The sequence below is a fragment of the Tachyglossus aculeatus genome, chromosome X1 (assembly GCF_015852505.1).
Source record: "Tachyglossus aculeatus isolate mTacAcu1 chromosome X1, mTacAcu1.pri, whole genome shotgun sequence".
Lineage (NCBI taxonomy): Eukaryota > Metazoa > Chordata > Mammalia > Monotremata > Tachyglossidae > Tachyglossus > Tachyglossus aculeatus.
In genome coordinates, this window is record NC_052101.1 from 87553439 (window position 1) to 87578303 (window position 24865).

At 45.7% G+C, this 24865-nt stretch overlaps 1 protein-coding gene across 1 annotated transcript in view; it reads right to left on the reverse strand.

The window, feature by feature from the left end:
* Positions 1 to 1767: 1767 nt before the first annotated feature.
* MBTPS1 (membrane bound transcription factor peptidase, site 1) overlaps positions 1768 to 24865 on the reverse strand; it is a 49517-nt gene continuing 26419 nt past the window's right edge. The window contains exons 9-24 of the mRNA XM_038771925.1: positions 24350 to 24417; positions 22622 to 22724; positions 19191 to 19342; positions 18426 to 18587; positions 16952 to 17096; positions 16156 to 16344; positions 14415 to 14587; positions 12763 to 12878; positions 10724 to 10880; positions 9789 to 9913; positions 9508 to 9585; positions 8040 to 8180; positions 5763 to 5894; positions 4879 to 5005; positions 3892 to 4022; positions 1768 to 2631 (exon numbers count right to left, since the gene is read on the reverse strand). Of these exons, the coding sequence (XP_038627853.1) occupies positions 2435 to 2631; positions 3892 to 4022; positions 4879 to 5005; positions 5763 to 5894; positions 8040 to 8180; positions 9508 to 9585; positions 9789 to 9913; positions 10724 to 10880; positions 12763 to 12878; positions 14415 to 14587; positions 16156 to 16344; positions 16952 to 17096; positions 18426 to 18587; positions 19191 to 19342; positions 22622 to 22724; positions 24350 to 24417 (2196 nt within the window). The 3' untranslated portion in view covers positions 1768 to 2434. The remainder of the gene's footprint in view (positions 2632 to 3891; positions 4023 to 4878; positions 5006 to 5762; positions 5895 to 8039; positions 8181 to 9507; positions 9586 to 9788; positions 9914 to 10723; positions 10881 to 12762; positions 12879 to 14414; positions 14588 to 16155; positions 16345 to 16951; positions 17097 to 18425; positions 18588 to 19190; positions 19343 to 22621; positions 22725 to 24349; positions 24418 to 24865) is intronic.

Here is a 24865-nt window from a genome sequence, read left to right on the forward strand (position 1 = left end):
AATCTCCTTCTGCCAAATCCAATGGTCTCTACTCCGTCCTAATCTTAATTTGTTAAGCGCTAATTGCCAGTACTGTACAAAGTGATGGGGTAGATAGAAGCAAATCGGATTGGACGGTCCCTGTCCCATGTGGGGCTCGGTCTCAATCCCCATCTTACAGTTGAGGTAACTGAGGCACAGAGAAGTTAAGTGATTTTCCCAAGGTCACACAGCAAAGTGGCAAGAGTAGGGATTAGAACCCATGACCTCTCAGGCCCGTGCTCTAATCACTACACCAGGATGCTTCTCATCCTTCCTGTATCACAAGCCCACAATCTTGGCGTTATCCTTTACTCATCTCTCTCAAACTACCCACAATCTGTCACTAAATCTTGTCATTTCAACTTTCACATCATCACTAAAACCCACCCTTTCCTCTCCATCCAAACCGCTACCACGTTAATTCAAGCACTTATCCTATCCCGCCTTGATTACTGTATCAACCTCCTTGCTCATCACCCTGCCTTCTCCCCACTCCAGTTCATACTTCACTGTTTTTGTTCTTCTACGGAAACGTTCGGTCCGTTTCCACACTCAAGGAACTCCAGTGGTTGCCCACCCACCTCCGCGTGAAACAAACGCCTTTCCATCAGCTTTAAAGCACTCTATTACCTCGTCCCCTCCTAACTTGCTCTGCTGCTCTCCTACTACAACCCAGATGGCACACTATGCTCCTCTAATGCCAACCTACTCATCACACCCCAATCTCACTGCCAACCTCTCACCAACATCCTGCCCCTGGCCCGGAAAGCCCTCCCTCTTCATATCCGACAGATTACTCTCCCCCCCTTCAAAGCCTTATTGAAGGCACATCTCCTCCCAGAGGCCTTCCCTAAGTCCTCATTTTCTCTTCTCCAGCTCCCTTCTGTTGCCCTTGCTCTTGGATTTGTTCCCTTTGTTCACCCCTCCTTCAGCCCCACAGCGCTTATGTACATATTCATAGTTTATTAATTTATATTAATGTCGTCTCCCCCTCTAGACTGTAAGGTCTTTGTGGGCAGAGTGTCTACCAACTCTTTTATGTCATACTCTCCCAAGCTCTGGGAATCTACAAAGGCTGATGTGGGGCAGTAGCTGATCGGACAGAAGCCCCACGGGGCCCCCTTCAAACTCCTGGGCAATGAAGGGGGTTAGCAGTCTTGTTGGGGGCCTGCCTCGCCCCCCAATACCTACTGGCCTCATTTCCCCACCCCAAGGTGACCCCCGCCCTCCCCCCAGCCAGGATCCCACCTCCCAGCTGTCAAGCCCCCACCCCGCTTCTGATAGGGAAACTAAGGCAGGGGGAGGGGGTTAAATGAAGCAATTCCAGATCTTACATGAGAGCTGATGGGAAGATGTGGAGGAGATCAAAAGTCAGGTGACCGCTTTGGAGCATGTGCCTGTCTAGAAAGGATAAGGTAGGGCGGGGCCGAGGACGAAAGGTGGGAAATGGCTGCCAGGAAATGTTTTACTCTTTATATAGATGACATTCGAGGCAGCCTGGTCTACTGGAAGGAGCACGGGGCTGGGACCCAGGAGACCTGGGCTGCGGCCCCAGATCGGTCCCGGCCTGCTGGGTGAGCTTGGGCACGTCACTGACCCCCCGTGGGCCTCTTTCCTCATCTGACAAATGGGGAGAGTAATGACGACTGTCCCTCCCTATCCCACAGGAGTGTTGTGAGGAGAAAATGTAGCCATTGATGTGGAAGAGCTTTTTGGGGCAAAATAAAGGCCCTCTGAAAAACCAGGTGTCATTATTTTAGATAATGCGTATTTATTGAAAATTTTCTCCACCAACAATGGTGAAATCAGGACCCAAAATTACAAAACATCATGACATTTGGTATTTATAAAAATAAACAGAAGGATTATGTCTCCGATTTGTGCCGTTTCCCCCTCAAATCCCTGTGTCCCTTTGACTTTGTAAAGGAGATGGCTATAAATTCGGTGGCTCTTCCTGTTACACTATTCGAAAATGGCATGCCATCCCTCCAAAAGAGAATGTAAGTTTTGCCTGCAAACAGCACAGATCCTTAAAGTGACTTTTCCAACAATAAATAGAGAAAATAGCCTTTAACAAATACACTTCTGCGTGGTCAGTTGGTGAGTGAGCTTTCTTCCGACAGCCTCTGAAAGTCCGCGCGCCTCTGCCGACTTTGGCTGCTTCCAATGGAGTTTGACACCTGTCCACCTGTCTGCAGGGAGCCGGTGGCCACCAGACGGGTGCTACAAGGGCGTCACCACCGTCCCCAGGAAGCCCAGTTAAGAGTAGGCTCCATTCAGTGCACCGCAGATGAACGCGGTGTTTTCTCTGAGGTTCCCGGGATCACGGATGGGAGTAACTTCCCGCCCCCTGGAGCCATCGGAGAAGGCTGTTTTTGGTGCGGGAAGGGAGTGGGGTGGGGGGCCGGGCCGGTCACACAGAAGGGGTCTTTGGTGGGTGAACCTGCTGCATCAGTTGGGGCCGCTTTACTCTCGGTTTCCGCCTCTTTGGCCTGCTTTTAGCTTTGTTGATCTGTACCACGAAAAAAGCCAGAACCACCATGGCTCCCAGGAAAGCAAAGACGGGAATCGTCTGTCCAACATCTTGGTTGTAGCGGCCAGGCATTATCCCTGCAAACACAGGGGTAGAGGAAGAGTTAGCCGCTCTCGTGACAGAGACGCGCTGTCTTATGACAACGTTCTACACCAGCCTCAGATGTTCTTCAAGAGACGCTTGCCTGACAGATGGACCAAGCATGTGACATTCATCATCATCATCATCAATCGTATTTATTGAGCGCTTACTGTGTGCAGAGCACTGTACTAAGCGCTTGGGAAGTACAAGTTGGCAACACACAGAGACAGTCCCTACCCAACAGTGGGCTCACAGACTAAAAGGGGGAGACAGAGAACAAAACCAAACATACTAACAAAACCTGGTTGCGCCACAGTGTCTAAGCAATGCCCGCCCCGAAGAACAGGTGCACTGCTGCGTCCTCATCGCTCCGGCATGCGGGCAGCGCTCTCAGTGCAATTTAGACACCTGCGGTTACAATCGGCTCAAAGGACAACTCTCATCGACACCACTCACCACCAAAGGGGAAGCAATACCTAACCACTCATTTCTTCTTCCTTCTTGCTTTGTCAGCAAATCCCAGGCTTTGAATTTAAAGCAATCTACTGCAACGGAGTTCTACCACTGGGAGGTTGAAATGTCCCCCATCCCCTCCACCCCAGCAGACGATAAAGAGATGATTACAGCCACTTTGACAGAGCAAGCCTCTTGGGCCCGGAAAACAAGAGTTGAGGGAAAAGACGCGACCCCCCGAGCAGACTGAGCCCCCTCCTTCCTCTCCCCCTCCATCCCCCACACCTTACCTCCTTCCCTTCCCCACAGCACCTGTATATATGTATGTACGTATTTATTACTCTATTTATTTTACTTGTACATATCTATTCTATTTATTTCATTTTGTTTATATGTTTGGTTTTGTTCTTTGTCTCTCCCTTCTAGACTGTGAGCCCACTGTTGGGTAGGGACTGTCTCTATATGTTGCCAACTTGTACTTCCCAAGCGCTTAGTACAGTGCTCTGCACACAGTAAGCGCTCAATAAATACGATTGATTGATTGATTGGTTGATTGATTTTTTTTCCCCTCGGCCCTCCCCACCACCAAATAAATATTCAGACCGCCCCACTCTAATCGCCGAGATCGCTATGCCATAGGAATCTTACCATCACCATCATCACTTATCAATAGCACCATGAACCTTGCCTCAGAGGAAAAAAAATCGACCTTTTCCCCCACTAGGAAACAAAGTCCTCAACTCACCAATTTTGAACAAAGGACCATCTGTTGTGAAGAGACACTAAAACCTTTAAGCCCTTACCTCCAGGAATGTCCCAAGCCCCGCTTTCTCCAGGAGACAAGGGTCTTACTTGGGGTCGATTTGATCGAAAGTTGGGCAAAGCCACTTTATCCAAGTCAACTGACAGTAACTTTTGATGTTTCCAGAGATTGCTGGGGGAAATAAATGCAAAGCATAAGCAGTTCCACTGGTCTGGGAAATTGAACAAAGAGAGAAGCAGCATGGCCTAGTGGCAACAGCATGGGCTTGGGAGTCAGAGGACGTGGGTTCTAATCCCGACTCCGCCACTTGTCTGCTGGGTGACCTTGAGCAAGTCACTTCACTTCTCTGAGCCTCAGTTCCCTCATCTGGAAAATGGGGATTAAGACTGTGAGCCCCACGTGGGACAACCTGATTGCCTTGTATCTACCTCAGTGCTCAGAACAGGTGCTTGGCACATAGCAAGCACCTAACAATAATAATAATTATAATAATGGTATTTGTTAAGTGCTTACTACAAATACCATCATTATTATTATTATTATTATTATTTAGAAACTGGCTGTAAAACAAGGAGGCCCAACCCCTCAGCTGAAATGCAGCGGGAACTGCTGGGGATTAGAGCTCACTTTCCAAACTTCAGTCCTATTCATGAAAGACAGTGGTCTAAGAAGGGACCTCTCATCAGTCTGTGCACCCCACCCCTGCTTTTTTCTTTTTAAGACTCCAGTCCCCAGGGAGCTGGCAGAAGGGAAAGATTGCTGTTGGCAAGTTCTGGTGCCTCTGTCCTGCCAACTTCTACTCAGGGGCCAAACCAAACACAAAACCTAGCCTGGTAATGGAGGCACCAAGATTGGCTTCTTCCTGGAGCCAACTTCCCCACAAAGCCTGTGTCACCTACGGGCCTGGCAGAAATCCATTACTCGGGATGCAGGGACGTCCAGCCAATTTTACACTCTGGCTGCGATCCAATTTGGAGACCCCGCTCATGAACGGACACCCACGGGGGAGCGGGGGGGAAATATTCACCTGGGTGCAGTTTCATTTAAAGGCTGTGGTTTGGCCCAGGACAGGTGGGGACAGGCGGGAAGAGCACGAGGTTTGGGATCTCCCAAATGAGCCTCCAGTACCTTCGAGTAGCGATGGAGATGATTCCCTGTGAGTACAAGCAAAAAACACAAAGAGATAAAAAAAAAAAAAAGAGAGCTACTGCGACTTCTACAGCTCCGCTGGATGTTGATGTTGTTGCGGAGCACCTCGGGAAAGAAGAGATCAGGGCAAAGCCGTCCCCAAGAAAGACTAATTAACCCTTCCTCAAGGACACCGACACAAACCCACACCCAGACACCCACACGCAAGATGGACCACATTTTCCGGCTTCTGTATCAATAGGCAAAAGCCAGAGAGGTCCGAAGCTTTAAGTCGTCTTAAGCCCACGTCTGACATTTTAGATTTAAATAGCGATGGCCCTAAGGATGCTTAAAGTGGCCCGGATCACTTCCGTTCGGGGGTTCTTGTTACCAGATTACTCTGGTAACAACAAATTAAAGAGTTATGATCAGTGGGTTCAAGAATGTGTAAACACTGTGATATGATAACCAAAAAATGAAGCATGAAGGACTTTTTGGTTTTAAAAATTGTACTGGTCAAGCACTGGGTAGCTACAATTAGGTGGGACATTCAGGTGGATGAACCAGGAAAAACTGATCTCAAGACCTGATTCATTCATTCATTCATTCAATCATATTTATTGAGCGCTTACTGTGCGCAGAGCACTGTACTGAGCGCTTGGAAAGTACAATTCGGCAACAGATAGAGACAATCCCTTCGCATGTGGACCTCTCGCCGTGTCAGAGGGCTAAATCGAATCCTAATTCCACACCCAACCCAAAGCAGGCAATCGCCCTACTCACCTTCCATCCGTTCTGGAAGAGCAGAGCCGGCTCCACTTGGAGGCCGCTGCCTATTTTCAGAGTGGCTGAAGCTTGGAGGTATTACACCATAAGCAGTGTACTGGAGAAGTGAATCCAGGAGCCAAAAACAGTCTGGGGATTTAACAAAAAGAAACAGCATCATTCACCCTCCTCTTAAAGGCTGTTTCTGAGCTTAAACGGTATGTGCTAGCTACAATTCCCCATTTCGAATGTGTTGCAGGACGGTGAGCCTGTTTCAGATTCATTCATTCATTCAATCGCATTTATTGAGCGCCTACTGTGTGCAGAGCACTGTACTAAGCGCTTGGGAAGTACAAGGTGGCAACATATAGAGACGGTCTCTACCCAACAGCGGGCTCACAGTCTAGAAGGCAATCAGATAAAAAGTAGTCCCATCTTTTGAGTTTCAAGGGGTAAAAACTAGGGTTTCGAAAAGCAAGGCTGCTCCATCTTGCCTTCACCCCTTCTAAGCCTCATCATCCTTGGTTGGTTTCTGCCCTCCCTCCACCCAGCCAGCTATCATTCCTCCTGGCCCACCTTCCCTAAGGGACCTCTTCCCTGCGGATCACCCCTGCCAGAGCTCTTCCATTCCCACGGGGCACCGGTCGGTAGCTGTGGGACATCTGGGGGATCGGAAACGGAGCAGAGAGGGGTCCTGCCCCTCTGGCTCCTGCCACTGCCTGGCCTTACAGCTCCGTTGCTGCCTCACCAGTGAGTGGAGGCCAACTACTTAAGTCCGAATAAAGACTTCCACGGATGGCCGTTCCCCAGTTATCCCCAAGCCTCTGAGGAATGAAGGTGGCTCCAGCCTCATCACAGACAAGGAGGGAGTCCAAAAGAGATGGCACAAACACTTCAATATTCTCCTAAACCCACTCTCTAATAAAGAAGACAAGGCCCTGCAAAATACAGAAAATCCACCAACCCGCAAAGACTTGGCACTGGTCTCGACTATTGAGGAAGTCACCGTGGCAATCAGAGCCCTGAAAAACGGCAAAGCACTTGGACCCGTTGGCACGCCCACTCAGATCTTCAAGCACGTGAGGGGAGACACACACCAGTCTTTAGCACTTGCACAGGCTTTTCTTCAACATTAGGGAACTCTCAGGATAGATACACCACAGGATCAAAGATGATACCAAATCACTGCCCTTTCCGAGAAGGAAGGTGAGAGGGCAGACTGGGGCGACTAACGAGGCATCTCTCCAGGCTCCACTGCAGGCGAGAGCCTTCCCAATCAAGTTCTAGACCTTGCTACTGAAGATTATTGTTAACCAGGAGGCTGTGTGTCAAGAAGAGAAACCGTCACACCATTCCTCCAAGCATCCTTTGGCGACTCTGCTAGAGATAGAATTCTGGCCTGGATGGATCCTGGATCTGACCCAATCTGGCACTGCTTCTATAGGTTTTTTCAGGCCAAAAAGACAAGGTTTACCTCTTTTTTTGTGTGAGAAATTAGAGATTCTAGGTTCTACTGGCACCTGCAATTTCTCATATCTCCACTCAGGCTGCCAACTGCAAATACCATCAACTCTAGTCACAACCACCAAGTACTTTCTGCTCACTCAAGAACACTCACCACTGTGCACTTATAAGCTTCCAAGGCCCCTAAGAGCTGCATCTGAAATCTAAGAAGGAGCATAATCTTTGTTATATTTCTACTAAGGATCGTTCCGGAGGACCTCTCCTCTCGAAGACCTACTTGGTGGAAATGAGGACTTAATCGCCTTAAGATGGGTGCCATATGGCCTGTTACAGTTGCTTCTCAAAGAGGCCAATCCCATTCTACTGCACTTGGCGAGAATTATGATCCCTGGGTCGTTTAGAGGGACTGCTCTATAGTTTGCCGCTGTATAGTTCAAGTTCTACTATGGTTTTAATTTACGTTGAGCTCTTTGTACCTGGCTCAGGGCTTTCATTTCTAGTTGAAACATTTTGGCTAATCAATACCTCTATTCCCTAGGGGACCAGGAACTGAGCAGAGACTCACCACAGGGCAATGGGCTACAAAACCCACTTTCTCTACAGAGTCTCACTGGGGACTATTGCCCTCCTTGGTACCTGGTAGGGCTAATGGCCAAGTGGAGTGAATGCCAAGGGTGAGGGGATGAAGCCCAAGCGATGGGAAGGTACCCACAGCTCTTCACCCGATTTTCAAGGCCTCTTTCAAGGCCGTTGCCGGGAACTCAATGGAACCGAGTGCTTGGGAAATGATCATTTAAACCATTTCTTTGGCAAAGAACTCTTGTTGCTTACCCTTTTGACGGTGACTGTCGTCCAAGCAATTAGAGTCTCCGTACAGGACTAACCGGCCTCCGCCTTCAGAGGGGATCTGGTAAAGTCCCAAAATGGGAACATTTTCAATAACTGCTGTCTCCTGCCTCAATACTTCCAGACCTAAAGGAATAAAGGAAATGGGCTTGAAAAAGCAAGTTTAAAAAACTCTGTACATTTTGTCCGTGAGTGCATCATTTTGCAACTCCCTCTAAATGGCTCTGATTTTCAAATGAAGTCACGGAGCCTTCAGAAACGGGGCTAGAGATATGCCATTTCAGGAAGTCCCTTTCCCTTTTGGGTCCGAGAAAGCCTCATTTTCTTCAGCTTCCGAGCGTAGCGCCAAGTTCAGCTTTTGGTTAATACGGACAGGGCCTGGTATGTGAAGATCTGTTTCTAATTACTACAGTTTGATTTATGTTGAGCTCGTGTACCTGGCTCAGGGGCTTCATCTCTAGCTGAAACGTTCTGGCTAATAAATAAAGGGAACTTTAAATGACTAAGAAATGTATTGTTTGAATATTATGGTAGTAAGCCCAGGGACCTCAGGGCCCACTTGGGTACCTCTGCAGTCAGGGAATCACTACAACTTCAAGAAGGGCTTGGGTAAATTCAAGGATGATGGGCCCACTAGGGGATATTAAGAGGAAAAGTGAGGCCCATCAGATGGCTCATCTAGAAGCGTGAGGATCATCGTCCCGTTCCTCCAAGAGACTTCAGAATTATGTCCCGGCAACCAACAGTGACATAAAAATGGATACCTTTGCTAAAGAGCCAAATAAGGACTTGCCCTACAAAGAGGAACGGTAAACAGCACTGGACGATCGTGCACATTAATTCTGACTGCCAAACATGACTAAGATGGTTGTATTAATGATACAGGAACACAAGACTCCTGAGATCGAGAGCCAGTTAGCAGGCCCGAGGGGCACCATAGCACAGTGTCTCCGGGTTCCCTTCCACCCCAGATGCCCCCCCATCCCCCCCACCAGGGTCCACGGACTTGGGGAGAGTCTGGTTGTAATCCACATTTCCCACAGGGCCAACGGAAACCCTGGGGGTAGGCCTCCCGGCCCCGCTTCCTCACCCAGAGCTGCCCCTCCTGGGCATCCTCCCCCATCCGAGAAGCCTCAGTCGAAGGCAGACGCTCCCACACGAGAGCCATGGGTCTCCCAACGCCCCCAGGGCTGAGTCCAGATGCTGAGGGCGAATCCCAGTTAAACTGATGGGGATCTGAGGCCCAAGGCTGCTGTGACAGCCTGAGGTGTTAGTCCAGTGTTTCTGCAGAAACACCACAGCCTTCCCATGGGCTAGCGCTTTGGATGAAATCCCCTTTGCCCTCACTGCTGGAGTGCCTAACCATATAATTTCCTCTGGCTCTCATGGCCTGGGTGACAGACGAAAAAGTACTATACCTTGGTCCTTAAAAGTCTGTGCAAAAGTACTATACCTTGGTCCTTAAAAGTCTGTGCAATCACTATGCCATCTTCCGGAAATTTTGCAATGCTGCAACCTGATGCATAGTACACTGAAAAGTAATTATTCACAGAGAAACAAATTGAAATCTGATCAAAGAGGACAGAAAATGAAACGAAGTAAAAGTAATGCTCATAGACTCTGTTTTCCCACTCTGGCTGCGTCACCACAGCCTGCCCTCCGGATCGGAGTAGTGAACGGTTTTCTTCAGTTTTCAGTAGGCCTGGAAAACCATGCACTAGTTAATAAACTCACTGTCATGGTTTGCCAAGGTAAAATCTCCTTCATAAAGGCCATCACTGAATCCCATGTTCCAGACAGAGAGAAGATCATTTAAAGCTGGAATATTAGCACCGCCCGTGTCTGGCATCCACCACTGCCTGTAAAGGTAAGAAGGCAATCCTTGAGGATGCAGCAAACCCACACGGAATGGTCTAGATCTATAATAATCATCATCATCATCATAATAATAGCATCTGGTAAGTGCTTACTAGGTACCTGTACTAGGTACCTCACTGTACTGAGGCTAAGGGGGAGGGAGAACAGGTATTAATCTCCATTTTACAGATGAGGAAATGGAGGCCCAGAGAATCAATCAGTGGTATTCACTGAGCGCTTACTACATGCAGAGCACTGTACTAAACACTTGGAAAAGTACAATACAGAAGAATTAGCAGACACATTCCCTGCCCATAATGAGCTTACAGTCTAGAGGAGTTAAGTGTTTCACCCAAAGTCACACAGCAGGCCAGTGACGGAGCCAGGATTAGAACCCAGTCACCTGGCTCCCAGTCCTGTGCTTTTTCCATTAGGCCGTGCTACTGATCACCTCAGCAAATCCTTACAGCAATTTGCGCATTGAAGAGAACAATGCTTTGACACTCAGAATTTGGTTCTGCACCAACTTTTCAGGAACAGCTCTGTTACACATATCAAGAGTCACCCAACGTCTATTTTAAGGAGTAGGAATCACCGAGCACTTCAAACCAAATGCATCTCGCTGAAGAGGAGATGCATAATATAGCAGAATGTTAGTGCCCCCTTGGCTAAGAATATGAGATTTCAGACATCATGTTTCTAATAAAAGAAAGAATTTTACTAAAGGTCAAGCAACCACTCAATTATCCCCAAATCAAAATTCATGCCAAGCATGTCTGGTTAGCAGTTCAAATGTCAATGTGCATCAGTACCTTGTATTTTCATCATAAAACTTGACTTTTCTCATAACTGAAGTATTGTACCAGTCGCTGAACACAATGAGTGAAAGACCATTGTCAACATCCCTCCGCAATTTGGTGATTTCTTCAGGAAAGTACTCTTCTTCGCTGTCTACCATTAGTAAGGTTCCTGCATGAAGCAAGTTTCACAAATGAGAATTAGCAAGACTGAATCCCTGGACTCTGACCACTACTATGGACTGTTAAAACAGTTAAATATTTGGCACAAAATAGTATCTTGAGTCAGTTATTCTGTGGTTCCCAAAGAATGCTATCCTTAGGCAATACCGGTGATCAGTCAAAGGTATTTAATGAGGGCTTACCGTACTAAGTGTTTGGGAGAGTACAAAAGAGTTGGCAGGCACAATCCCTGCCCTAAAGGAGCTTAAAAACTAGTAGGGGAAAGAGACATTCAAATAAACTGGATAAGGGGAAGCGGCAGAGTGTAAGAATATGCATTTAGGTGCTGTGGGGCCGGGGAGGGGTGAGTATCAAAATGCTTAATGGGTACAGCAGACCTAAGTGCATCGGTGACCCAGAAGGGAGGGCGAATAGAGTGGGGGAAAAATCGGTCAGTCACGGGAAGGTCTCTTGGAGGAGGTCTGGTTTTAGGAGGGCTATGAAGGTGAGGAGAGTGGTGGACTGTCAGATACGAAGCGGGAGGGAGTTCCAGGCCAGAGGGAGGATGTGAACAATGGGCTGATGGTGAGAGTCGAGAGCGAGGTACAGTGAGTAGGCCGGTGTTAAAGGAGCGAAGTGTGCAGGCTGGGTGAGAGTGGGAGATGAGCAAAGTTAAGTAAGAAGGGGAGAGCTGACTGGTGATGGGAATAGAAACCAGTTCCTCTGAGAACAGTCCTACTGAGTCACTGGATTATTTAAAAACCTGCATCTGGTTGAGGCCAGGGAGTATGCACAATCTACAGAATCTCACAGGCAGCCGCCAATCCCATCACTGGTTAATACAAATTGGGGGTTATTATGGATTGTATTATTATCTGTATATTATTTGCTAAACTGACCACTCTACACTGGAAAATATCCTGTCTTCCTAAGTTCAGATGCTTAAACACCGAGGTTATATGTTGGAGAAGGTGACTCTACCACTCAATTTGAAACCAGATCCTAGATTATACCATCCTACCAATCAGGAAACACTTCTCTTCCTACCCCAGAAGTACAAACTAAACGTTAACCACGTCCTTCCATTACATTTGACCATCCTTTCCAAGTGCAAGTAGGAGCATGGAAAGAAATGAAAGATAACTTTTACTCAAGAAGCATTTTGTTTCCAGTTCATATTCCTTATATTTGACTGGCCGCCTCTGCCACTTTGTGGGAAAAACGTTTAAGGCATCAGAATTGAAGAAGAGCAAAGGACCAATCTTTGTCTGGCCGTACACTGGTTTTTTTTTTTTTTTTGGGGTGGGGGGTTGTTATGGTCTCCCTTTCTGTAAACATTATAGGCGTAAGTACATGCTCCATGGGGGCAATGGGAGTTTTCTGAACTAAACTTCCTCATCCCAGGACTCTGACAAGGCCTGAGGAATTCCAATCAGGGCTGAAAAACAACATGGGCCTAGGACTCTGAGGACCGGGCTTCTAATTGCAGCTCTGCCACTTGTCTTTAGTGTGACTTTGAGCAAGTCACTTCACTTCTCTGCACCTCAGTTAACTCATGTGCAAAATGGGGATTTTAAGACTGTGGGTCCCATGTGGAACACGGACAGTGTCCAAACTGATTAGCTTGGATCAACCCCAGAGCTTAGTACAGTGCCTAGCAAATAATAAGTGCTTAACAAATACCATAAAAAAAAACCATGAAAAGTCCCCAGATGGTGGCTTTCTGATTTAGTGACTCTTCCACCCATGACCCTTATCATTTGTGAATGTAAGCATTTTTCTGTTTAGTTAAAAATAACTGATCACAGCATATCCCTAACCATGATCCTCCTTGTTCAAATTAAGCAGCTTCCCTTTTAGATACAGGGAAAACAAGCTCAATATTTACTTACCATACTGACTGGCATCAAAACATGTGAAGGGAGAGCCAAGGACCTCAACAAAATACCCCATGCTTCTCAGATGCTGGTACATGTCCCTGAAGTTTGTGTGGATGTGATCGCCATTCCTGAAGAAAATACATTTTACAAATGTCGTTTTAGAAGCTGCTTACACAGAAACCAAATTAAAATCTAGCGTGCTACAAAAATCCCTTGAAGACATGCTGTAGCTCTTGTACCCTAAAGACAGCATGTCTCACGATGAACTGGAATACAATTAAAGACAAATTGCGATTAAAATGTCAACTGGATTGCTTAATCGATTCATCGAAAAGACACCGTTTCTGTGTTGTAGAAACCTGGATTGAAATTTTATTCAAGGTTCCCATCCTGGAATTGGCCTTTCAGTTATAATAAATAGTTCTTTTCCCAACAGTGAAATCTAGGTCAGGAGCTGAAATGGGGGGGAAAAAAGAGAGAAAAACGAACTCCACTTTACTTTTTCCGATACCTCAGTGCTCTTCTTGGCATACACAGATCTGCTGACAACTGCTGAATCTGGCAGTCGAAGTGACTGAAAAAGCCATCGTTCCCAAAACAGAGATAACTAACAGGGGCTAGGCAACACGTAAGTGAATACCAGTACTTTCTCTGGGGTTTAATGCAATCTTCCTCTGGACCCGTCAATCTGGTATCATTAATAAACTCTAAACATTTCAGAGAAGCAGCATGGCTTAGTGGAAAGAGTACAGGCTTGGGAGTCATGGGTTCTAATCCTGCCTCTGCCACTTGTTAGCTGTGTGACTTTGGGCAAGTCACTTAATCAATCAATCGTATTTATTGAGCGCTTACTGTGTGCAGAGCACTGTACTAAGCGCTTGGGAAGTCCAAGTTGGCAACATATAGAGACAGTCCCTACCCAACAGTGGGCTCACAGTCTAGAAGGGGGAGACAGAGAACCAAACCAAACATATTAACAAAATAAAATAAATACAATAGATATGTACAAGTAAAAAGGAGTAACAAATATGTACAAACATATATACATATATACAGGTGCTGTGGGGAAGGGAAGGAGGTAAGATGGGGGGGATGGAGAGGGGGAGGAGGGGGAGATAACTTCTCTGTGCCTCAGTTAGCCCATTTGTAAAATGGGGATTAAGACTGTGAGCCCCACGTGGGGCAACCTGATTAACTTGTATATACTCCAGCGCTTAGAACAGTGCTTGGCACATATTAAGCGCTTAACAAAAACCATCATTACTATTTATCATTATTATTATTATTATTATTTCAATTAAAGGAGGGGGGAAAAAAGAGATGCAGGCAAACCACAAGCAAGGTTTAATGGCAGAAAACACTAGCAGGTGGCACTCACTCATTCAATCGTATTTATTGAGCGCTTACTGTGTGCAAAGCACTTGGAAATTACAATTCAGCAACAAACAGATAATCCCTACCCAACGGGCTCACAGTCTCCTCTTCGAAGCTCGCCAAAAGCCCGGGTCTCGATTGAAAATAGGAAGGTACTAAGTCCCTCATTGTATACAAAGTGGGATCACCATTCTCCAAGATAAATACCAAGCAAGAGTGTGCCGTGTGTCCCAATTCATCAGTCTCCCCAGCCAAGAAGTATATAATCCCAAGAAAAAGAGGGCACACACCAGTCCAGGGGATCGTTTTTCATCCTCAAGTTGTCCCTGGGGAAGTACCCTGGTGGGTAGCGGAGATTGTGATACTGATCCCAGAGTACTCGCTTGTTTCGAGGAGGAGTAGGAATAATCTTCACTTTAATTGGGAGCTTCACAGTGGAAATCTGTTCTGCACCATGTTTAGCCTGGAAGAGAAAACCCCAAAAGGTTAGGAGTTTCATTTTTGATTATAAACGTCAACCCCGGAGACTTATTCCCATTGAATGTAAAGAATCTGAAATATCAACACTTCCAATTCCACTGCCAGCAATAGAGATGAAGGGTTGCATTCAATAGGCTATGCTGGCAAACCCCTTCTAAAAAGCATTTTGATGTTCAGAGATTCAGTTTATTAGAGAAGCAGCGTGGCTCAGTGCAAAGAGCACGGGCTTTGGAGTCAGAGGTCATGGGTTCAAATCCCAGCTCTGCCAATTGTCAGCTGTGTGACTTTGGGCAAGTCACCACTTCTCTGGGCCTCGGTTACCTCATCTCTAAAATGGGGATTAAGACCGTGAGCCCCCCCGTGGGACAACCTGATCACCTTGTAATCTCCCCAGCACTTAGAACAGTGCTTTGCCCATAGGAAGCGCTTGATAAACGCCATCATCATTATTATTTAATCACTAGCCAAAAAACTCATACTTTGGGGAAGATGCACTAAGCACACGGACACGGACCTGCTGCCACAGACCCTGACACCACACCGCCAAAGTGACACAGACACTGAGGCCCACAGAAATTAATGCTCAGAGTTCTCTCGTCATATCATGGCCAAACTACTGTATCGGCCTCCCCACTATGTCTATACTACATTCTGCTACCCTGCACTCACCTCTCCACTCCTCAGATCTTCTAGTGGCTGCCCAGCTCCCTCTGCATTAAGCAAGAATTCCTCACAATTGGCTTCAAGGCTCCTCACCAGCTCTCCCCTGCTACTCCGTAGCTCACGCTCCCTGCTCCTGCCACGTTCATCATCTCTTTGTACCCGGCTCTCAATGCTCACATCCAACCCACAGTCACCTTGGCTTGGAACTCCCTCCCCATCCAAATCCCTCAGACTACAGCTCTCCTCAATCGTCACAACCCTCCTAAAATCCCTCTTCCTCTAGGACGCCTTCTCCGATGAATTCACTCTACAGGTTGCATCAACCCAAGCACTTGTGTATTTTATTCCCATCTTTAACGTATGTATCTGCAATTCTATATTCTGTTATTTACTCAGCTATTTCATCTGGACATATTCACATCTTTTATAGCCCTGCTCTTCCTCCTGCTCCCACAATTTGTAAGTTTTGTTTTCTCCTTCATTAGACTCTAAGCTCCTTGAGGGCGGGGAATTCATGTCTTGCTTCTCTTGTCCCCTTCCAAGCAATTAGTACAGTGCTCTGCACACATGAAGGTGTTCCATGCAGTGCACCTTGAAACGTGTGGCTTTCAGATGAATAAAGCTTTAAGACCCAGACCTTGGACATGATCAATCAAATTGATTTAGTGTTTTCTGTGTGCAGAGCACTGTACTAAGGGTTTGGGCAAGTACAATCTAACAACATAACAGAGTTGATAGACACATTCCCTGCCCACAACCAGCTTACAGAGGACAAGCTTACTTCCCTGTCCAATTTGAATGGCAGCTCTTTCGGGATACCAAGAGCCAGAGGGTTTGCTCACATAAGCAGTCCTTTCTTGGTAAACCCCTGAGGTGATGGATGCTTACTTCAATTTCGGCTGGCGATGATACTGTGATCATGACGTGCCCCTGAGCAATACCTTCCCAAGTGGCAGCTTTCTTTGTCACAGAAATAGAAATTGCAAGGTACCCTGACCAAGGCCATAACATAGAAGAATAAGAGAAAGCAACTTCAATATTGTCTCCATTCTGTGGTAAATAAGGTTGCCAGTCAGGCTGCAGAGGAAAAGAAAGATGGTTAATGTAAAAACAATATCTGGGGGACAAGATTTGTAAGCAGATAAATTACTCCCAACTCACAGCTTGCCCAAACAGCCCACCAAACCTCTCTCAACGGTTGGAACTCATATCGTAAAGCTAAGTAAAACTGAAAATTGAAACTGGGTGCTCATAGCTAATGAGCCTCCTCTCCTCCAAATGATTAAATGCCCAGAATTGGAACAGAGTAAGCACTTAAATACCACAATTATTATTACCATTACTATTATACTCCTCTAAAGGTCTGGAATGATTCTCTCTGAATATGCTAATGGCAGTGGGAAACCATCACCGATTCATCTCTGGGAGTTTTAATATAAAGCTTAAAAAAAAACCCAACAAAACGAAACAAAAAAACCACCCTCCATGGCAAGAATAATTTGCTACATCAGGCTTAAAACCATGATTTCCCCAAAGAAAACGCACACACCACTCAAGAACTCTGAAAGCAAGATCAGTAATGAACAAGTAAAACGTTTTGATAGTTGGAAAAACTGAAGCCCAGCAAGATTAAATGGCAGATCCAAGCAACCATCAGGTTGGTCAGAAAACTATTTGGGTTCACCTTGTCTACAATTCTCCCTGTGACTCCCATGCCGTTGAGGATGGTAACGTTAACAATGGTTGGCATTCCTCCATAGTATATAGGTTGGGAGCAGTATGGCCACATATAAGGACACTCAGTAAGATCAATGTAGCTTGGACTCAAACTGAAAGAAAAACATTAAACCATTAGAAGACCTAAGGAAAAGCAAAGGAATACCGTTATCTTTCCACTCTGAATCTTGAATGATGCTAAAGGCAGAAAAAGCAAATTCAAATGAACAAAAGGCAATTATCTGGTGAACATACATGCACTTCAGATAGGATGAATACACCTGCTTGTAAGAACACTTATCCTATGAAAAAGATTGGGCTTCATTTAAGTGAAAAATGTGACCCGACTACCCCTACTTTGAGACAAAAAGGACACCGGTTTTCTAATAAAGACTAATATGCACATCACACATTAGCTATGTGCCCTGAAAACAGTTCTAATTATAAAAACAAGGAAAATGAACTGATTTGATTTACAATCATTTACATTTCTGAAAGCTTTCAGCCAAGCATTTTCCTTAAATGGTGTTTACATTTGGGATCTCTGCATTTACTTTGGCTCAGAGAAATAACTGAATTGACAAAGGAGAGGGACTCATTTACCCTCAGTTCATTTGGCTATTGCTCATATTTTTCAACAGCCTGTTACTGAAAACACAAGGGCTAAAACAGCCAGGAAAAGAAGCTAAACATGAAGAGACTGTTCTTGATATATTTTTCTCCGGCTCCCTGGACAGATATTAAAAATAAACTTAGATCACTTCCTTAGTCCCTGCTTAAACAAAACTCTAATAATGAGGAATACATCTGAGTTGAAGAAGTTTACTAAAATAATTCAAGGCCCTTAAAATTTACAGTTCTAAAAATGAAAAGCATTTTACAGGCCCAGTTTTTAAGTGGCCTGAAATCAGCTTTGAATTTGGCTCCAAAATGTGCATATCCAAGTCCTGCACATATGAACCCCGGCAGGGGTTTGTGTACACAAAATCAGTGGCCATGAATGAAAAGCCATCTCTCAAATGAACAGGACAAAATTTGTTCAGCCCCCTACAGAGTTTTTAATATGCTTTTATTTGAGTTGCTGCGGGAATAACAGACAGAACTGAGATTGTCACCGGTGGAGAAGATCGGGAGGGAGGAGCAGACTTCTGTGGCCACTGTTAAGTAACAACGTCCCAGTGCCTCAGTTTCCCTCACCCGAAAGGCAGCATGGTCTAGCGGAATGATCACAGGTATGGGAGTAAGGAGGCGTTTTGTCAAGCCCCAAACGGCTTGATTCTGCCTTCACAGAGACATGAACTCTCTCCACTCAGTACTGCAAGTCCTTTAAACACTACCTCTGTTTGGCACTGAGGTTGGATATTATCCAGGTCATCTGGCCCCTCCATTAGCACTGATAATCAAGGGTTGAGAGTAATAACTCATAAAGAAGGAAAACCAACCTTGCTTGTGGTTTGTAGCTATTAAGGATCTGATAGGCTCTAAGAAGATCAAGCTTGCCATGTCCTTGCTCAAACATATTTACTCCGGGAAGTCTGCGTGCTGACGCAATCAAAGCCTGCTTCATGCTGGCTGGATTCACCATTTCACGCTTCTGAACGGTGCTGAAAACCAAGTTTTTGCTTAGTAGATTCCACTCATATGCCTTCATGCTAGAAAGAAATGGTGTCTCAAGACCTATCCTAATTCACCCAAGTGTAACAGGTCAAAAGTGGGCAGAACAATATGTACCCACCTCCCTAAGGGTGGTTAAATAGCCTCAGTGAGCCACTATGTCTAGCTGTCTGTGACTACACAAGAGAGGACATCCACCCACACACTATCATTCTCTTACCCATGGCCAAAAACCACAGTCTGGGCGCACCACGGAGAGCAGATCTTTGCCCTCCTTCTTGCCTTGCATTTCTAAGAGCCATGCTAGACCACACAAAGCACCTTCGGAAAGGGGACTGGGGGCGAGGGGGAGATAGGGATTTTGCTCTCAACCTGCCAGGTTTTGAGGTGGCCTTCAAATGGTGCTGTATGTATTGGGAGACGTGAGGTAGATGGAATGCGAATGGGATATGAATTCTCTCTTTTACATTAACCCACGGAGGTAAGTGGGAGTTTTGAGTTCTCTACCTACTAAGCGCCTTTGAACCAACACACCGACCTTAGATCTTATTTTTGACATGTGCCTGCATTTTGTTAAGCCGTTTAAAACTCACCTCAGTAGCAAAGTTACTGCACCTGCAACCACGGGAGAGGCAACACTTGTTCCTGAGAGAGAGCGGCACCCACCCTTCATACCAGAACCTCTCACTCCAGAACCATAGGTGACAATGTCAGGTTTCACTCTACCATAGCCTCCTGGGAGTTCCTATAAACACAAACAGTTCCTTGTTCTAATGAAGCCCTTGTATTAGAACAATTGGCACAGATGGTTAATGACGCAATAAGCATTTCTGCTCATCATAAGAATGTGAATCTGCATTAGCTCCCTGTGGGCAGGGAACGTGTCTACCAACTCTGTTGTACTGTACTCTTCATTCATTCATTCAGTCGTATTTATTAATGATGGCATTTATTAAGCACTATGTGCAAAGCACTGAGCGCCTACTGTGTGCAGAGCACTGTATTAAGCACTTGGGAAGTACAAATCGGCAATATAGTGCAGTGCACGGTAAGCATTCAATAAATACCACTGATTGATTACTGAACACACAGTAGGTTTACATGCAATCAATCAACAGTATTTATTGAATGCTTATTCATTCATTCAATCAATAGTATTCATTGAGCACTTACTGTGTGCAGAGCACTGTACTAAGTCGTTGGAAAGTACAATTCAGCAACAAAGAGAGACAATCCCTGCCCACACCGGGCTCACAGTCTAGAAAGGGGGAGACAGACATCAAAACAAGTAAACAGGCATCAATAGCATCAATATAAATAGAATTATAGATATAAATACACATCAGAACAAGAAAACAGGCATTAATATAAATAGAATTATAGATATGTACATATATACACAAGTGCTGTGGGGCGGGGAGGGGAGGTAGAGCAAAGGGGGCGAGTCGGGGCGATGGAAGGGGGGAGCTGAGGAAAAGGGGGGCTTAGTCTGGGAAGGCCTCCTGGAAGAGGTGAGCCTTCAGTAGGGCTTTGAAGGGGGGAAGTGTGATTGGTGGATTTGAGGAGGGAGGACATTCCAGGCCAGAGGTAGGAAGTGGGTCAGGGGGTGATGGCGGGACAGGCCAGAATGAGGCACAGTGAGAAGGTTAGCACCAAAGGAGCAGAGTGTGCAGGCTGGGATGTACAGAGCATTGTACTAAGTATTTGGGAAAGTGCGAGATCCCTACACTCAAGGAGGGCAGACACTAAAATAAATTATACGTAGGAGGAAACAATATAGTATAATAAAGACGTGTACCTAAAGTGCTATGTGTGTGTGTGTGGGGGGGGGGGGGGGTTATGCCAGGTAAACCAAAAAAAATCACTTCAGAAACCTAGAGGTTTTAACCTAGAATTTATTTATCCCAATTCTCCAGGATTAAGCTCTAAGGAGGTATAGCTAAGGAGTGGTCCTGGAACCCATTAGAATGTGATCCCTTCAAGGGCGGGGACTGGGCCTAGTGGTAATATTGAGTGCAATACACCGTACTAAGCACTTGGGAAAGTATATCAGAGAGAAATGGCACATTCCCTGTCCCCTAAGAGCTTGCACTCTAATGGTCTGGGACTCCCATTATATGTTCCCAAAGTGCCCAGTACAGCGCTCAGCACACAGTAGATAGTCAACAAATGCCGTTCGAGATGACGATGAGAGAATTCAACCTCTTTGCACTTCCCAATCAGTGGTATTCATTGAGTGCTTACTGGGGGCAGAGCACTGAACTTGGGAGACTACAATGCTCCTTCTATTCTGTGCTTGAAATGTATGCACCCACTGCAAGTACTTAATCGCCAACCTGGTTGGGAACACTCTACACTCTCCCACACTTTCTAGCTAAGGCTGTGTTTCAAGGGAGTGCAAAGGCCTGACTGGAATCCTTGGTTTAAGGATACCTCAGGCCTACCAGAGAGTTGGGGTGAACTTGGGCCAGAGCGCCCGAGACCAGCCTTGCCTCCAATGAGCTTAGCTGCACCTGTTACCAAAACCATTAGCTTGCTCGCTGTGCCTTCATCTCATCTACTTCGCTGCCGACCCCTTTTCCTGAATCCTGCCTCTGGCCTGCAACTCCCTGCCCTCCATATATGCCTGACCACCGCTCTCCTCACCTGCAAAGCCTTATTAAGGCCTTCCCTGTTTAAAGCCCTCTTTCCCCCTATTCCCTCTCCCTTCTGCGTCATCTGTGCACTTCGAACTGTACCCTTTAAGCACTTGACACTCACCCCACCCTCAGGACTTATGTACATATCTGTAATTTATTTATACTAACGTCTGTCTCCCCCTCTAGACTGTAAGCTGGTTGTGGGCAGGGAACGTGTCTACCGATGCTGCTGTGCCGTCCTCTCCCAAGCGTTTAGGACAGTGCTCTGCACGCAGAAATGACTTAATAAACACCAATGATGGATCAAAATGAGGAGCTCATGTTTCCGCTTGTGAACAGCAGACATGGTGGCTCTGCTCACAGTCCTAAATCTCATCACGGCAACCCAGGGCAAATTTTTTGAAGCAGGGGTAGTTCAAAGGGCCGAAAGGGATTTGGCCATTTTGGCAGTGGCACCGGCTCCTGCCTCATCTGGGGTGCTTCTTGGTAGACTCCAGGAGAGACTGGGGACCCCAGCATGAAGCAGCCCTGGGAGCGGGTTGGAGGAGGAACTGTTTCTGATGCTTCTGCCTTTCGAATTCCCTGGAAGCACGAATTGCAAGGAGCCAGCAGGAGCAGCACTTGCTCAGGCTGCTTGCCACCCCATTTCCTTGTCTCCAACTCCCAAGGAAGACGTCTGTGTGGTACATGTGTGCCCGGGTGCTGAGGGAGGGCAGGAGAGGAGAGTGAGGGAGCCAAGTAGCTCAGATCAAACCTCAAGACTACAGGGCTAGAGCTTCTAAAAAGGTCCAAAATGCCTGGTCAAGTTCACCTAAAGACTGGATTACTGCAGTCCCTTCTCTATGGGACTGAAATAATCCGATCGAATGGGAACGGACTGGGAGAGACCAATGGTCCGGGAGAAGCCAATGGGAAGTTTAGCCTGATGAAAGATATTTCTGGTTGTCTGCTTATGGCTGCTGCCTGCAGGACGCAAGTCACTCCAGCTTGACTACCCACCTGCTTCTGAGTGTAATTCCTAGACTGCCAAATCCCTCAAATACACTTCTTGAATCTGGATTCAACAGAAAAAGCCCCATGCTTTTCTACCAATGGTCCCTAGAACTGTACTCCGGGAAGTCCGAAGCAAGACATTTGCCATGAAGGTAGGGAACCAGAACTCCCAACCCACTTTGGCCTGAAAGAACCCATGTCTGGGAAGGGTGCCCAACTTACTTTATCAGTGTTTTACTGCCGTTAAACATTAATGTCAGATAGCTTGGCTTATCATGTGGCAATTAAAACACCACTAATGCTTATGGCTTTATAAATTTCACAACTGGCATTCTTAAACTCAGAAAGGATTTTTTTTTTTTTTAATTGGTAAATAGTATAGAGACACTTACCCAGGTGGTCATCCCCCTAGAAGAAAACCGAGCGATATTATTTTCAAAGTCAATTCCACCGACTCCTATCACATCCATCTGATCCGCAGGGTTATTGAGTGTGCTGAATAGGAGTACAAAAATAGGAAGGGCGGGGGACAAGTAAGGGAGAGCAATCAGAAAATGAATATTCTATCATGGCAAAATCCCACCCAGAAGACCTCATTAAGGTTCACATTCTAACACAACCTTCCCAGGATTGGACAGTGCTAGGCCCTTGGCAATTATTGCAATTGAGCTGCATTCCCCAATGTTTTTTGTCATATTCATTCATTCATTCAATTGTATTTATTGTGCGCTTACTGTGTGCAGAGCACTGTATTAAGTGCTTGGGAAGTACAAGTCGGCAACATATAGAGACGGTCCCTACCCAACGACGGGCTCACAGTTTCAGGTTCAGGGTGTTTGGTGGGGCAAAGCTGTGGCCGTCAAGGCAATTTCTCTGCCTCTGGCAACCTCACAAAGCTGAATTTACACACCTTTTAAAGTAAGGAAGACAAGACTCCTAAGCTCTTAATGATGATTTTGTGACACACGGCCTTTATCTAAACGTTCAGAACGGCCCCTTTAGACACCCCAATCTTCCAGGTATCTAGAGGCCCGTCTACTTTAATTGTACTTTCAACAGAGCCAAAGGAAAAGTCTCCTGAAATCTTCCCAATCCCCACCTCTCCCTTTGGAAAGCTATAGCTCAGTGGTTCCGGCAGTGAGCAGTAATAGTCGTCTTATTTACCGAGCCCCCACTGGGTTCAAGGCACTCTTCTTAAGCCCTTGGGAAGTGTAATGTTAGAATCATTCCCTGCCCACCAAGAGCTTACACTCTAATGGGGAAGACAAACCTAAAGATATTTACAGGTAGAACAGTAGGGGTATATGCAACTTAATTTACATCTTCCCTGCATCCAGTATGTTTCTTAGAAATGCCTCTGACCAATTTGGCCCAGAATATTAGTGAAGCAGCAAAGATCACTGATGGGAGACAAGGAGAAGGTAAAGAGGGTACAAGATGGATGAAGGAAGAACCAAGTGGATAGGAAGCACTATTCTGCTTCTTTGGGCAACTCAAGATTCGCTTTTTACTCGATTAGTTTGGAAAGGTATGTTTTTTACTTGACCGCCTTGTAAAATGTGTTCAAAGTGGATTTTTAGGACTTTCAGACTCTTGGGCTCACCTAGTAACTATCAAACTGGCAGCACCTTTACTACTACAGCAATTCTCAGGCAAATATCCCAAAGCCCCTTACCAACAATTAAGTCTGATTAACCTATCTGACAAATGAAATGCTGAAAAAGAGCAATTCTGTGATTTACCCAGAGACACACAAATCAGTAAAAGAATGGGAAAAATAATCTGGGGCTTCAGACAAATGTAATTATCCTCCAAGAGCAAACAAGACTTCACTTAGTTTGCTGATATTTTGAATGGCAAGCTGTCTGAGGTTACCAAATCAACAAAGTGTGTCCAGGTAAACATTTCAAGAACCTGTTGCTTTTGTAGATAAATTTTCCTGTCGCATCACAAACCGACAAGAGGTAACAGCCAATCCATGTGAAAAAATATAAACCCCCTTAACCTGAATGAATATGGGGGTTAGCCTATAAACTGACTACTTGGGGTATTTTCCACAAAAACAGCAATGTCTGTGAAAAAAAAATGACCATTCTTATGACAGTTCTCAAGCTACTCACCCATACAGAGGCCCATCATTGCCAATAGCAGAAACCATAATCACATTGTTAGCTGTCAATTCCCAAACCTGCAAAATTGGCACACATTTTAATGAACTTTTACTGTAGCTTTAGTAAGTATTGTAGATAATTTTTCAAGAGCACCAACACAAAATTAAAAAAAAAACTAGAAAAAAAAAAACTGTAGACAAATCATGATTTAGTGATTAGTAGTCCTAAACCAGGCTGGTAAATGGATGTAATTGTATCAGTGACATCCAAGGTGCCCTACGTAACCTCAAAATTGGCTCTGCCCACTGAGCCGACTATCTGTTGGAATTTGAACGCAGGACACAAATCCAAAACACAAGGAAACAATGGTATCAACACTGACTTAACATCCCCTAATCCCTCTTTTATGTATTTCTGATTTGCTGGATGCTTAAAATGCAGGACACTACAAATTAATTGAACTGAGTTTCCTTTTTCACAGAGCAGTGGCTTCTCAGCTGAAAAACCACATGCCGCTCTCGAAGA